At 37.7% G+C, this 14,399-nt stretch overlaps 1 protein-coding gene across 1 annotated transcript in view; it reads left to right on the top strand.

Annotated features, from left to right (window-relative positions):
- The window catches only part of COL12A1 (collagen type XII alpha 1 chain), a 99,514-nt gene extending 88,053 nt beyond the window's left edge, over positions 1-11,461 (top strand). Inside the window, exons 60-65 of the mRNA XM_075145329.1 lie at positions 4,366-4,401; positions 4,512-4,578; positions 6,176-6,364; positions 7,448-7,516; positions 8,597-8,767; positions 11,157-11,461. Coding sequence (XP_075001430.1) covers positions 4,366-4,401; positions 4,512-4,578; positions 6,176-6,364; positions 7,448-7,516; positions 8,597-8,767; positions 11,157-11,338 — 714 coding nt within the window. The 3' untranslated portion in view covers positions 11,339-11,461. The remainder of the gene's footprint in view (positions 1-4,365; positions 4,402-4,511; positions 4,579-6,175; positions 6,365-7,447; positions 7,517-8,596; positions 8,768-11,156) is intronic.
- The last annotated feature ends 2,938 nt before the right edge of the window (positions 11,462-14,399 follow it).

The raw sequence follows: 14,399 nt of genomic DNA, 5'->3' as shown, positions 1-14,399 counted from the left end.
AATATCTGTCCTCTGTCTGTCTGGTCAAAGAGAGAACCAGAATTTGGTAGTACTCTGTACATGTATCATAGGGTAACAACCAGCAAGGGTAAGAAAGAGTCATTAAGCTAAAAGAGGATATTAGCTCAAGAAGAAATAGATATGTCTTCTGTGAATAAATGCAATGGGAAATAGAAGATCTTGGACTATCCGAGGAGAAAAGTTCCAGTACTGTCGTTTTATAGGCCTAAGAGTGAAAATGGTAATGGATGGGTAGGCAGGCTAAGTCGCCTTAAGGTAGAGCTGTCTTGTTTATAAAACAGACTCTGTGACAACAGGGTCTGACTTTGTTGATCTAGAAGGTCCCCAGGAAATAGTGCAAGGCATTCATGTTGTGTATATAATGTGCTATTAGACTGATGCCTCCAGGACCAAATAGACTGTGAAAACCTTTAGAGGTTCCGAGCACGTAAAAGAGAGATGTTTTGTGAGTTAAATGCAGTTTTTGAGTATTTTCCATTCTCTGCTGCCATGCGTTAACTGATCTTGCATCCATCTATGCAGACATCCTAGGTGAAGTCTCAAAAAGACGCTGCTTTGGGAGCAGCGAACTGGTGGTTCTTGCGGGGAGCAAACATTCTTTTGGGGAAAACAATTGATTGCATTATCTTTTAAAGTAAAAATAGCGAAACTTCCTTTGTTTTGTCCTCTTTCAGCCGTAGAACTTTGCTTCATCCCCAGCCTTCATCCCACAGCTCAGAAAAATCCCACATGCAGCATAAACTAGCTTTTCCTCACACTGACCCCAAGTGACTCCCTCATTGCAGGATATCAACAAAACAGAACGTCAGCAGCAGCTGCTGCTTCTCAAAATGCTGGCAAGCAGTTGGCTAAATTGTATGGTTTTGTCTATTAAAAGAAAATAAACTGAAATTTAAGAAGAATATAACCAAGTGGGAGGAAGATGTAAATAGCAACTCAGTAATTGCCATTGTAATTATTTTTTGGAAATTATATTTCTAAAATATCCAGGTGGAAAATGAGCTTTGTTGTTAACATAACCGGTCAGCTGTTAATCTTCAAATTTTAGAATTAGTTTGGAACAGCCAATAGATTTCCAATCATAAGGCTGAATCAGTGTATCTTTGCAAGGTCACAAATTGAAGAATGAAACTCATTTGATTTCAATGAATTGTAAAATTGACTGTGTATCGCTTATAATTAAGGAATGGCCTTAGCATTTTTCTAGCTGGGGGACCTTTATTGGCAATACTGTGGAGCAATGTTGTGCTTTTGTTATCAAAGCACCTTCCTATCTTACCAATATGGCCGGTGGCTGAAGGCAGCCTGAAGAACTTTTCTTGACCGATCAGCAAAAATATTTCCAGAAACAGCATATAGGCTTTGAACATTTTAAGTTTGCTTCATTTTTTCTCTTCTGTGTATAGTTCTGGTGTGTGAATGCTCTAGCAAGTGAATTCATTAGAACAGTGCATTTTAAGTAATTATTAGAATATTGCCGGGATAGTAGACCAGAAATCTGATTTCTAATGCTTGCAGTTACCTAGTGAATAAACAAGATGATGTACTGCATGATTTGCTTCCGGTCAAAACAACACGAGGTTGTACTATGAAAGTCTTAGAAAGAACGAGAATACAACGAGCAGGTATTATAAATATGTACTCAGCAGATAATTTCAAATGAATATGCTTTCAGAAAATAGCAAAAATTGCCAAGTTTCAAACAGAAAGAGAAGCACCAAATAATTTGTTAATATTTTTTCCCCCAGAATTTCATGTTATAGACTAGCGCAAGTGAAAAACCTGCAGTTCTATTCAATGGATATTTCAGATAAATGTGATAGTTTATAACTGAGATGTTAATGTCTGTTGAATTCAGAGTCAAGTTACATCTCCTCTAGAGCTGCAGTACATCAGCATTTACCACAATGTTAATTATTAGAGAATCACAGATAGAAATGTCATATATTCCTGATGATTTTAATTGTTACAGTTTATTTATGTTGTTATGGCATTTACAAGTCCATGGTCTGTTTCAGCATATGGCTGTGCTAAGCTAAAACTGAAAGACAGACCTTTTCCCTGTGGATTTCACAAAGTAAGAAAAGATATAGATGAAAGAGTGCAGGACAGAAGGGAAAGAATATTCATCAGTTTGATGGGTATATTGTGTACATATTAGTAACTGTCTCATTGGTGGCATAATTTATTCTAGTGGCACATTTATGGTGTTGCCATTGTAAATCTTTCATTTGAGTCTGTGCAATTAATTTTGCGTGAATGATTTGTTATGCGTGATGCAAATGTACCATGTGCCAACTACTTAACTCACTGATGGATGAGCTGCCTCAAATTTTCTGTGGCATGTCAAGGGGTAGGTGTATGCAACACTGCTGCAGAGAAGCTCAGATAGCATACTAAGTTCACACCCCGACATACCGCATGGGAATTTGTTTGTGCAAAACCTTGATGGAAGTCTATGAAACAGTGCCACCGCATTCAAATTGTATCTGCTGTGACCTCAGCGGAATGGTTTGTTGTCTCGTGTTGTTGAAATTAATTGTGGGTACTGTGGGAATGTTATGAAAAACAGCTGCGGCCCACACTTAGCCTTTGCTTTGTTAATGGTGATAAACAGGCTCCTTAAAGAAATACTACAATGTAAAAAGCAGTAATACTTAGGATGTACGTGTAACTGTGTGGAAAGCCATGCAGAGCAGCAGATGACCAAACTGGTCTCACCTTTGAAATATGCCTTACATTCAAATAGTAATTTAGGCTACAGGTGAAAATCTATTTGAACTCACGCTAGCCTCTTTTTGCTTAACTCGCAAAGCTCCTGTGCTCTTTGGATATGTTCTGGCAGGTGAATTTACAATAGATTTTTAGAAGGACTCAGCTGTGGCCTAACTCTGCATCCACTGAAGTCACCGGTGAAACTGGCCACTTCAGGAGCCATAGTTCAGGGCAAAGTTTTGTTTGTACTGCCCTGGAGTTTGGCGCACATATGGCATTTGTCACAGTGAGTATTCAAGAGTATTGGAAGGGCTATTCATGACAGCTTCCTAAGCAGGTCTTGCAGTAAGTGCAGTTTTGTTTTCTTTTTTTCTTTTGAATTTTGATGTCAAAATTAAAAGAATAGTTTTAAAACACTTTGCAGATTTTTAGATTTTTCAAAGGGCAACCTAGCGGCTAAAACAAATGACTGTGAATCTAATTTCCTACTTATCTTAAATGGGCATCTGCAATTTTTACTGTGGCCAAAATCATGTCAAATAGACCTAAGCAAGTTATAAACATCCTTCTGAGATCATTGCTGTCTATTTTGAAAATCTTCAAAAATCCATCATACCAAGCATTGTAATTACAACTTTTTGGAAAGTATGGTTTGGTCTCTCTTGATGCTTTGCTTTGCTAGCACTGGAATGCAAACATAAGGCTAAAATCTCAAAACGTTATGCGAGAGGTGCACACACAGAATTTTTTTGCAGAGTAGATTGTGCATATCTCCAGTTCAGCATTTAAGAACATCTTCAGAGTATACCTGATGTTTTTCCAGCCTTAGACACATATATATATAAAAATTAGAATCAGTCCTTCTGGTTGGCTTCTTACATAGTATTCCTGAAAACCAAAAAACCCAGAACAACCACTAGAGTATTCAAAGGCAAATGGAAATTGCTGTTAGACAAAAGTTAGCTCTTGGCAAATGTCGATAATTATAAAGCAGCTCAAGCTAAGACTTCGATGAGACTATTGTAAGACTAGAAATGGTTTAGAATTAGCAGGGGAGCTGCTGTTATAAATAGAATAAGCACTTAATGGCTTATTCTATTACTCTCTCTCCATCTTATGTGTCATGTCTGCATAGCGCTTCTTCGTTTAACACAGGATCTGTTTCTTGTGGGTTCAAGGAGACAGCTGCCCTTCCTAGACATGTGTTATTCTTCCTAGCTTACCTTCTTTAATGTGAGTTGGCTTAAGACTTAAAATTAAAGAGTCGTATATAATTTACACAAGATTATTCACCATTTACGGAAATGTGATGCTAGAAATTCAACTTTCAAATTGCCAGTGTGGTCCCAGTGTCAAAATACATCAGTTTCTTTGGCCCTAGTTTGAATTTTTCCTTCAGATCTTTTTCTTCTGCATCTGTCAGTCTGTTTGATTGTACACAAAAGATCACTGCTTGTCCAGTCTTTTCTGGCACCTACTTTAGCATCTCTGAAATGTAAAGTTCAAGGAGACCAGGTCTGTCTTTCTGAAGGAGTAAAAATGTTTTCTAAAATTACATGTCTCAAACCTATAGGTGGGGTGGAATAAGATAATCCTTCAGCTGTTTTATTTTTACTGTATTTATTTTAGGGAGCACCTGGAATGAAGGGAGAAAAAGGTGACAGAGTAAGTCTGCTTTAAAGTCAGTTTTTGTCAGATTTTTTTAATTAAACACTATGTCTTTAAAAGCACAGACACTTGCTAATAAAACACTTGTTTTGGTTTTGATTATTTAGGGTGACATTGCTTCTCAGAACATGATGCGAGCAGTTGCAAGACAAGTTTGTGAACAACTGATAAATGGTAAACAGTGTTGATTGCTTTGTTTCTCATACTAGTAATTTAATACTTTGTTTGTTGAAAGAGAAAACGGTGGTTTAAATTTAAGGTGAGAGATATTGGCCACAGAGCATAGCAAGAGCTTGAGTGATCTGATAGCTGTCCAATGCCAATGATTTGGTGGAAAAAAATATAGCACTAAATTTTTGCCAGATCCAAATGGCTAGCTTGATCATAAACTAATCTGTGACCTTTGGAAATACACATGCAAGTCTAATACTCTGTACAAGGAAGGTGACTTTCCTTTTGTCAGTCTGGTCCAAAATTACTTTATCTTTGTTATAAAAATCAATATACATTTTCTTATTAAACATGTCTTATCTTCGGGAGGAAGGAATCAGTGAGAAAAAGGATGCTCACTGCAGGTACTTTGCTAGCAGGAAAAGACAAATGAGTGTTGGGTACATACTGTGCACAGAATCAGCTGTGCTATGCATGTAAAAATGATATTTATTTGGATAAGGACTCCAAATTGAATTTCAGTCCTCTACTGCCACACAGTGCAGCTCTGCAGCCCATGAAAGTGTTCTCTACAGAGGCTTTCTCTCTGTCCCTGAGGCAGCGCTTTTGCTATCAGCAGACCTGCTGGGGAGGACAGAGACAAATGTGCCCACAAATTGTTCTTAATATTGTTTCTAATACAAGGGTAAGTGCTGATTGAGGTAAACAGATATACCTTTTGGATCATTAAGAGTGCTTCTGTACAGGGAGGAGGACAGTATGTCCTTTAAAATGTCTGTGATGGCTGCTATTTAAAACATGTCTATCAGTTAGCCATCGCAGAGGAAGGAAAGTACATTCATGAATGTATTAGGCTTATGAATAAGGATGTGTTGTCTGAGATCTTTTAGCATCTCTTTTTTGAACATCCCTGCCTTATTTTTTTCATATTCAGCTCATCTCTTCAGGGTTATGCTAGGACTGGCACATTACACTAATCGGGTAGGGCTATATGTGGCCCCCCATTAGAGGCTCCTTTCTGCATAGTTTCACAATGCTGTTGCTTTTGTTCAGACACCTTTCTTTGGAAATGAAATTTGCCTATATGCAGAAGGTATATAGGTACAAGCCTATGCATCCTACAGGCTTAAGAAAGCGACTTCATAGACTCTGTGCTGCTAGCTCTACACATGAATAATTTATACTGTGTTTGTGGTAGCTTCAGAGCTCTGAAAGTACATAGAAATGTGATACTCCACCTTTAAAAGTGTAACAAGTCCTATCTGTTCTTCAGAGTAGAAACAACCTCTGATTAGAACTCTGAGAGTATTGTAAACAAATCTTATTTTGTGACTTTAATTGCTTCAAAATTAATTTTTGTTAATGTTAATGGCTTCCAGAATCCCCCTTACCTTTCTTCCCTCCCTCCTCCATTTACGTTCAGCCTTACATTCATCTTAAGACTTCCTAATGCGTTTGTACTAGTTCACCACTAATCTATTGAATGGGAACAAGGATAGGATTTAATGAAAAGAGGTAATTTGTTATTCCTTCCCACTCTGATAAAAGACACTCACTCATCTCACATGGTTTATTGAACCATTTTTCTTTCCTTTTGAAGGTCAAATGAGCCGGTTCAATCAAATGCTGAATCAAATCCCGAATGATTATTATTCAAACCGTAACCAGCCAGGGCCACCAGGACCACCTGGTCCCCCAGGAGCTGCTGGGACAAGAGGAGAGCCTGGACCCGGAGGAAGACCAGGATTCCCAGGACCTCCTGGGGTCCAAGGACCACCTGGTGAAAGAGGTGAGTAAATTATACAGGCAGCTGTATATTTCACAGTGGACATAGTGCAGAGGCTGCCAGAGGAGCAATCTGATCCCTTTACCATGTCAGACTAGGAAGCCCATACCTAGCAGTAGCCTGTTAGGTCAGCTGGATTTCCTGAGGGACACTGATGTTCTGGAGGACAAGGTTAATTACATCAGTGCTTTCCTCTGTCTCTCCCTTGCTCATGTTTCATGAAACACAAGTTGGTATAACATTTTGGCTGCTGTCTCAGGCTTCCACAGGATATCCCAGGAAAGTGAATATTCTCAGAACTCTTCTGGCACTGAACAGCTACATCTTGAAAGGCAGTTTGGAGCAACACAACTCTTTGCAGAACAGAACTCTGATTAAGAGATAAAATGAGTCATTACCAAGAATAAAAAGTAGGAGTTGAAAGAATTAGGCCTACATCCTTGGCTCTTTGCAGTACTCTGAAGGAAGCAGCTCTGAACTGAGTTTGAGCATATGGGTAGACCTATTTTGCGGCTACCTTGGATCACTGCAATGACATGGAGTGTCTATACTGTACTATATTGTGGCCTTTGCTTATTCCAGCTACTCTACTGTAGCATAGACTCAGTGCTGTGTTTTCTAGTATAAATTTTAGTATAATCTTTAAAAAAGAGTAGAAAAAAATCAAGGAAGGACAAATTTCTGAATTCTGCTCTTTCTTAAACTTATTTCATCATAACTGTTTCTAAGAAAGTGTAAAGCATCCTTTATAACAGAAGTATGCAAGCTTGAAAATACCTTCCTGTGTGTAGTTTAAAATAATAAGGTTCTATGGTGTTTTAAGTATCTCAAAGACTTTTCTATGTTCGAGAAAGTTTATTCACACTAAATTACCTCTGCATCCTACTTTATTTTTAGGTAGTATATTTATATCCAAATTATTTTCCCCAAATGCACGTTTGGACGTCTGTACAAAATAAGGTTTGACCAGCCTTGTTACATTAAATAATGGGAACTAAATATCAATGAGAGAGCATGAAGAAATATTTGTTGATGTGGTTTCCTTCCTTTGTTTTTTATTGCTTTTTTTTTTTTATTATTCTGTAGGAATGCCTGGAGAGAAAGGCGAAAGAGGGACTGGATCTCAAGGGCCACGAGGTTTGCCAGGACCACCTGGTAAATATTTCTTGTTTTATCAAATTACAGAAAAGTAGGAGAAAAAAGATAACATTTCTTCATAGGAAACCAGACTACATATGGTGAACGAACATGCTTTACTCTGTCCACTTCATGTTTTTTACATGTATTAGAGTTTACTGGAAACCCCTGCAAAAAGGGCAATTTAGAAAGATTTTTGGATGTGGCTAATAGGTATTTATCTTTATCTTGTAATTTACTTATCTGGCATGCTTGCTTGTGTGAAAATGTCTTTCATGAAAATACATTGTCCAAATATTTGACATATATTTGATAATATTTGACAGATATTTTCATAAGTGCTATCAGATGATACTTTTGCAGTACCTAGTTCCATTTTTTACTTGTGATTACAGAACTACAAATTGTCCCCGGACTACAAAATACTCCCACATGCAGTGTTACCAGATGATAGAGTCAGATATGATTTGACCATTGGTTTTGCTCTTTGTATCATGCAATTTTCTTCACTGATGCCTTGGCAGAAATCAGCTGAATCATTTGTTTCTCCATGTAGTTTACTAGGCTAAACATGGTTTTTCATTACAGGACCCATAAGATGCTTGCAGCAAATTGTAGCGCCAGTTACTTGAAGCTTTACTTTTCCGCTAACCATAATAAGACTGGTTCCAAAAAAAACATTACCTCATCCATCCTGGGGCTAAAGGATAACAGAATTAATGTACTCCTATATTTTAATTGAAATCCAGTGTGCTTGTCTAATCTAGTAGTTTCCCTCGAGACCTTTGTATTTTACACGGAGGGGAAATAAACCGGAGAATTCATTGATGTTTCTTACTTGGCTCAAACCTTACTAAATCAGTTTCTGTGAAGAAATCCTTAAGTAAGCCACACACAGGGAAGCAACTAATGATGAGTCACATTTCTAGTTTTCTTTTGTTTTTCTTTCTGTTGACCCCCATATAGCAACAAAGTGCAAGTGTTTTCTCACCAAAGACAGAGCCTAGACTGTGTAGTCTAGACAGCAGTAATGCTAGCTGTTTTATCAAGCTGGCTTTTAAAGAAAACAACCCTCCAACCTTTCAATTCTAAAATTAGGTCCACAAGGAGAATCTAGAACTGGTCCACCAGGCTCCACAGGATCACGAGGACCACCAGGGCCTCCAGGTCGTCCTGGAAATGCGGGTATTCGAGGTCCCCCAGGGCCACCAGGATATTGTGATTCATCCCAGTGTGCTAGCATCCCTTACAATGGCCAAGGATTCCCAGGTAGGTTATGAACAACTTAACTTGCCTTAAATAGCCTTCACAGATGTGGCTGTTCATATTGAGCTGCTTTACATGAGTCAATCCTGCTAGCCTGGACATACTGAATCAGGAGGAAATGCTTGCAATGAGCAGGCCTGCCTCATTGTAATGTGCAGGTATATGAGCAGTCATTTGGAGTTTGATGCAGATTTACTTGAAGTTATGTGTGGTTCGCTTTAAATAGGAAGTAGTAACTAAATATTTTAGTATTTTTTTTTTAAACATAGATGGTTAGTAGTTGATAATGTTGCTCATAGGATTTAAGTGACCATTTTCTTCTTCTTCTTTTTTCCCCTCCATCCCCACCCCTTCCAATCGTCTTCAGAACAAGGTTGAATTCTCCATGTTTCTCTTGAAAAATAAAAAGAATGCTGTGGTTGGCAATTTCCGTGTGTCTCTTTTTGAGCAATGTCAGGATTATTTATACAAAATTGATACCTGAAATAAAAATTTTCCACAAAGGAAATCCATTCGGTGATACAGTGCAGACAACTGAAAAACACCACTGTCCTACAATTTCTACCGAATTAAACACCATGGAGTCTCTGATTAGCCCTGGGTCATATCAGCCTTCCACTCTGTGATGTGTCTCAAAACAGTAGGCTGCTTCTGGAATCAAAAGAAAGGGTCACAGTGGCCACCAATTTCTGACTGGAAAGATTCTAATATATTTTAACATGGGGATCCTGCAGGACCACAGTATTGTTAACAAATTAATATGTATGCATTGCAACATCTCAAAATTAGTGTATGTGATACTACTATTGGATATGGTTTGCTGTTAGTGTATTGTGCATGTACCCATGAAAAGAAAAAGAAAGAAAAGATATATATATATATATGTACATACTTGCAGACTCAGTGCTGCTGGTTAAAGAGCCAGGTGGTTGTGCAGATCTCACACAAAATTCTTATTTAAATGAAAAAGAAAGAAAATTGTACCTGTGATTCTGCAGTGTTCTCCTTTCTAGTAAGCAGCTATGTATACATATATAAATATATGCTTATGACTTAACTGTTATGTATTTAGTTGGATGAAAGTATGTTTTTGCTCATCAGATGGACTTTTTAAAAGACTAACATCATCTTTGACCTGTTTCAGGTTTCGGCTAACACATTTTCTAAGTCGCCAGTGCTGCTTACAGTTTGAATACATGAAAATCCTGTTTCTGAGATGTTTGCGCACGTGCTTATTAGAAAATGAGTCCGTATGGATATTTCACCACGGATATGGTTTTTGAACCATGTTGGCCTCATAGAATGGGGAGGTTCTTTTTACTAACACAACTCGTGAATAAGATAAAGGACAGTGATGTCAATTCATTAAGCCTGTTGCATTTCAATAATAAAATAGACAGTCCTTCTTTTTTAAAAAAAGACCCAGACCATCAAAAGCCTCAGTGGTGAAGGAGGCTTATAAAACTACTAACCAGCAAAGGTAATGCCATTAGAAGAGACAGACTTAACCTGGTAAATGAGAAATGACTTATGTAAATAGTAAACTAATTGTGGCTTGTAAATGATTTGTATGGGACCGTATCCACTAAAATCTGTTAACAACTCTACGTGATGCTTTTGCATAAAAGCCTGCTGCTGCTTGCTATACGCCGGAATAACATCTTTGACAACTTATGAAACCTACCTGTCTGTTGCTTGTTTCCAACATGTCTGAATTGGGGCATGTGCCTTTTTTAATATGTAATCTTGTTGGATTCTGTAACTGCAGTTATAAATACCAAAGTTTTATAATTATTTTTCTTCTGTTTTGCTGTAGTTTTTGGTGTTCCTGAAGCACCAGCTGTAACTCGGTTTGTTACGAGGAACAGCACGAGAAAATGACATGTACTGTATATTGCCGCTGGTGATAGTTATGTGTACACTTACTTTCCCCATTCTTAGAGAAAATTAGTATATGCCAAACCCACCCGTTCATTTTACCTGCTCCACGTCTTCTACTAATTACACAGTCAAAAATGAAGTCCAGTGCTTGGATTTAATGAAGTAGCTGTAAAATAATATTTTTATTATTTGATTTGCTTTGGTTTTGTTTTTTTTTTTTTCTTTTACAATAATTGGTCCCTTGCATAATTTAAGACTCTTTCTGCAATCTTCTGTGTATTATAAGTACAAAGCCTTTCAAAATGAATTTTAAATTTTTTATTATTTTACTGCCAAAAAGTATTCATGAACAAAACTGAAAAATACCCCCAGTGAACTATTAATTTATATATTTATTACATGGAAATAAGATTGGACTAACATTATGTAGACAAACTAACTTTCATTGTATTTGTGGATTCAAAGACATGCGATAACTATTATGTTCAATCGGACAACTATTTTCAACCAGAGCCATACGTGCCTGAAAGTGGACCCTATCAACCTGAAGGCGAACCCTTTATAGTACCTATGGAGTCAGAAAGGAGAGAGGACGAGTATGAGGACTATGGAGTTGAAATGCATTCACCAGAATACCCTGAGCACATGCGCTGGAAAAGGTCGCTGTCAAGAAAAGCAAAAACAAAACCATAAAAGATCTGTGTCTTGTTTTGGGTTTTTTGGTTGGTGGTTTTTGGTTTTGCTATACTTGCATTTGCAGATACACACAGGGAGAGTGCATCATTTCTTTTGCAATATAGCTTTCTGGTCTTTTCATATCAGACGCACCCCTGTTTTGTATCTTGCTTATGTGGGGATAGCAATGTGTGTACCTAGAGACTTCATATTGCTCTGGAAATGCTTGTAAAATACTTTTGCTTATAGTGGCTGCGTACAGGTTAATATGTGCATTCAGTTATCCCAGTGCTGCCTTTTCATTAAAATAATGTAAAAACAAATAAATAAAAAAAAGAAAACCAAAAAACCAAAACAAAAATAACCACAGAGCTGCTGCGAATTTCCTAAGGACTGTCTGCTTTAGCTCTACATTTTTCTTCTTTTTCAAATGCATGTTTGCAGTTCAGTCAGATCACAGGTCTGCATTATCTAGTTAAAAAAGAAACAAAAATTTCCCTCTCCTTCCAATATCATTGTCATTTTCTTTTATTCTTAGTTACACTTTGCAGAGCATATACTGCTCTTATACATCTCCTTTAAACACCACAGACATTAAGTAGCTGAAATCATTGTATCAACTGGATACAGTCTAATAACGCCTGAAATCTCCTTGTTTGTAGACACAATAACATTTATGCCAAATTGCAGTCAATCCTGCAGAGATGGAATTGCATGTTTATGTTGTATATTTAGTATGGAATTTTTTTTCAGAATACAATGTTTCTTAGTTATCAAAAGCAGTTGGAAATTGTGTGCAAGACTATGGATATAGAATTGCTGCTTTTATATTTTAACTGCAAATTGTGAATTTCACTGCCTTATATTATTTATTTCTGAAATGAAAGAGGCATTTTTCAATAAAACTACTGAAAATTTATATGTCTATTCATTTTTTGAAAGGCACGGTGAGACTGATGTGTGTGTATTCCATTAATGTTATTTACTCAATCATTTGGAAATTCCAGCTACCAAAAATCAACTAGAATGGGAATACTCTTAAAATAGGTATTTGGGCTGTGGTGTCCAGAGGCGGGTGGAGGAAAGCAGGAGAGGCTTCCTCTGTCTGAGGTGTGAATAAGACTTTTAACAAATTCAGGCTGCAAGGCTTTTGGTGAAGAAAACAAAAGAGAGGTTCTGAGCTTCAGTTGCTGTCTTTTGGGGGGTTTCTGATGGATGGCTGTTGCAGAGAGAGAGACTCTTTCCACCTGAGGAACTACTTGGACTGCAGTGAGTACCTAAAGCCACACAAACTTTTAATTCCTCATGTGCTGTGAGCGTTGTAGCCATGGCAGCACTGAGGTCACTATCAGCAAATAGCTTGTCTGAGGAGGAAGTGAGTGTCTGGTGTTTGCTGCTCCATCCTGCTGGGACCGTACATGAGCTGGCTACTATCTGCTCAGGAGGTCATCTGTATCTGCACAAGCTTTGATCACAGTGATGGCTGTGATGTCGCTTTACCTAGAAAGGGTGATAAGGATGATTTGGAAAAGAACAACAAAACTGCAGTGGGCCAGGAGAATCACTTGCTCACTGAGGAGGAGAGAGTGGACTGGTGGTGATCCTTCCTTGTCTTAACCAAGGTCTATCTTAGAAGTAGAAGTAGAAATGACTTTCGCCATAGGACCTGGAACAAAGCCTTTAACTTCATTGGAAAAGCTGGAATGCCATTTCTTAAGATCGTGCAAGATATCTCTGTCACAGAAGTGAAGCTAGACGTGCAGGCTGGCTTCTTGATCACTGAATTTTACTCCGCGCTGGAAGCTATGTGACAAATTTTAGTGTCCACAAATGGAAATTATGCAACTCCATAGACCGCCTGACTGGTTATCAGTGAAATGAAATCCAAACAAATGGCATTTCAAAGAGTAATCCAGATTACAGCCATATGCCTTTTAGACTGTAAGAGAATAATTCTGGGCTGAACTGAGGAACGTTTCAAGGAGAATCAAAGGCATGGATTCTTTATGTTTTCTTCTTATTGCAGAGTTAAGTATCAAAAACATGTCCTGCAGCTTGATGTGCAATAAAGAAATGCATGTGTCTGGCAGAAAAGAAGATGCTATGGTAGAAATTTGGAGAAGTGATTAAAATGTTTCTCTGAATTGTATTTAAAAATAACGACATCTTGCATTGATCTCCCATCTGTCTTTTTCTGGCATTAACTGTGTCCCTAGGACAAGCTTAACCAGATGCCCATATCTTCATAAAAAAAGATTCCCTTCTGTCCTCCAAAGAGAAAGTTTTACCTTATTTAAAGCATATATTTTAAATTATTTTTCGATTTCTTCACAAAATACACGTAATGCCTTCCAACCTTGTATTCTTTGTGTTCTTTATTAATATCAACCTTAATAGAGATGCTGCTATTTGATTATCTGGTAGCCTGCCATATTTAAACATTCAATAAAACCTAAGCTTATTGGTAGTCAGTACATTTTAATTGTTTAATCTGTGAACATTCTGCTCACAGATCTGCAGGATGGATGTGAGCTCTAGGCTGTCTACTTCCTACAGGCACAGAATTACAAGGTATGTCATGACCATCTCTGAACTTGAGATACGTGCTGATAAGCATTTGTATTTCATAAAAAAATCCCCATAATCCCCAAACTTGGTTAACACTTCTTTCACCTGTGCCACAATGTTTGACAGAGTTAGACTTCTTCTGACAGTGCATTTTGAAGTAAAAAGGACTTTCACTGGCTCCTGTGAAATATGGAGAACATACTTGAAATGTTTGGACAGCATATAAATGAGTGTTTACTGAGGGAGGCCAACAAGGAAGAACAATTCATTTCCAGGCATTCTCAGGGGAATGACTCTCGGGGGACGGGGTGGGGGGGTACTGGTGACACTTCTGGGAAAGCTGTTGCAAAGCTGAGCCAAGCAAATCCTGGAGAAATACAGATGCAAAGCAAATGCAAACAAGTTAGAGTTCCTGCATATCTCATGCACAACTGAGCAGTTTACATAGTCTGGCAGTTTTTGAAGAGAGAAATTGTTTAAAAGCTCCATTTTAATTATATACGCATTTTCT

The sequence above is a fragment of the Calonectris borealis genome, chromosome 3, assembly GCF_964195595.1.
Source record: "Calonectris borealis chromosome 3, bCalBor7.hap1.2, whole genome shotgun sequence".
Taxonomy (NCBI): Eukaryota; Metazoa; Chordata; class Aves; order Procellariiformes; family Procellariidae; genus Calonectris; species Calonectris borealis.
The sequence above is the reverse complement of the archived record's forward strand: the minus strand, read 5'-3'. Positions and strand labels throughout refer to the sequence as shown.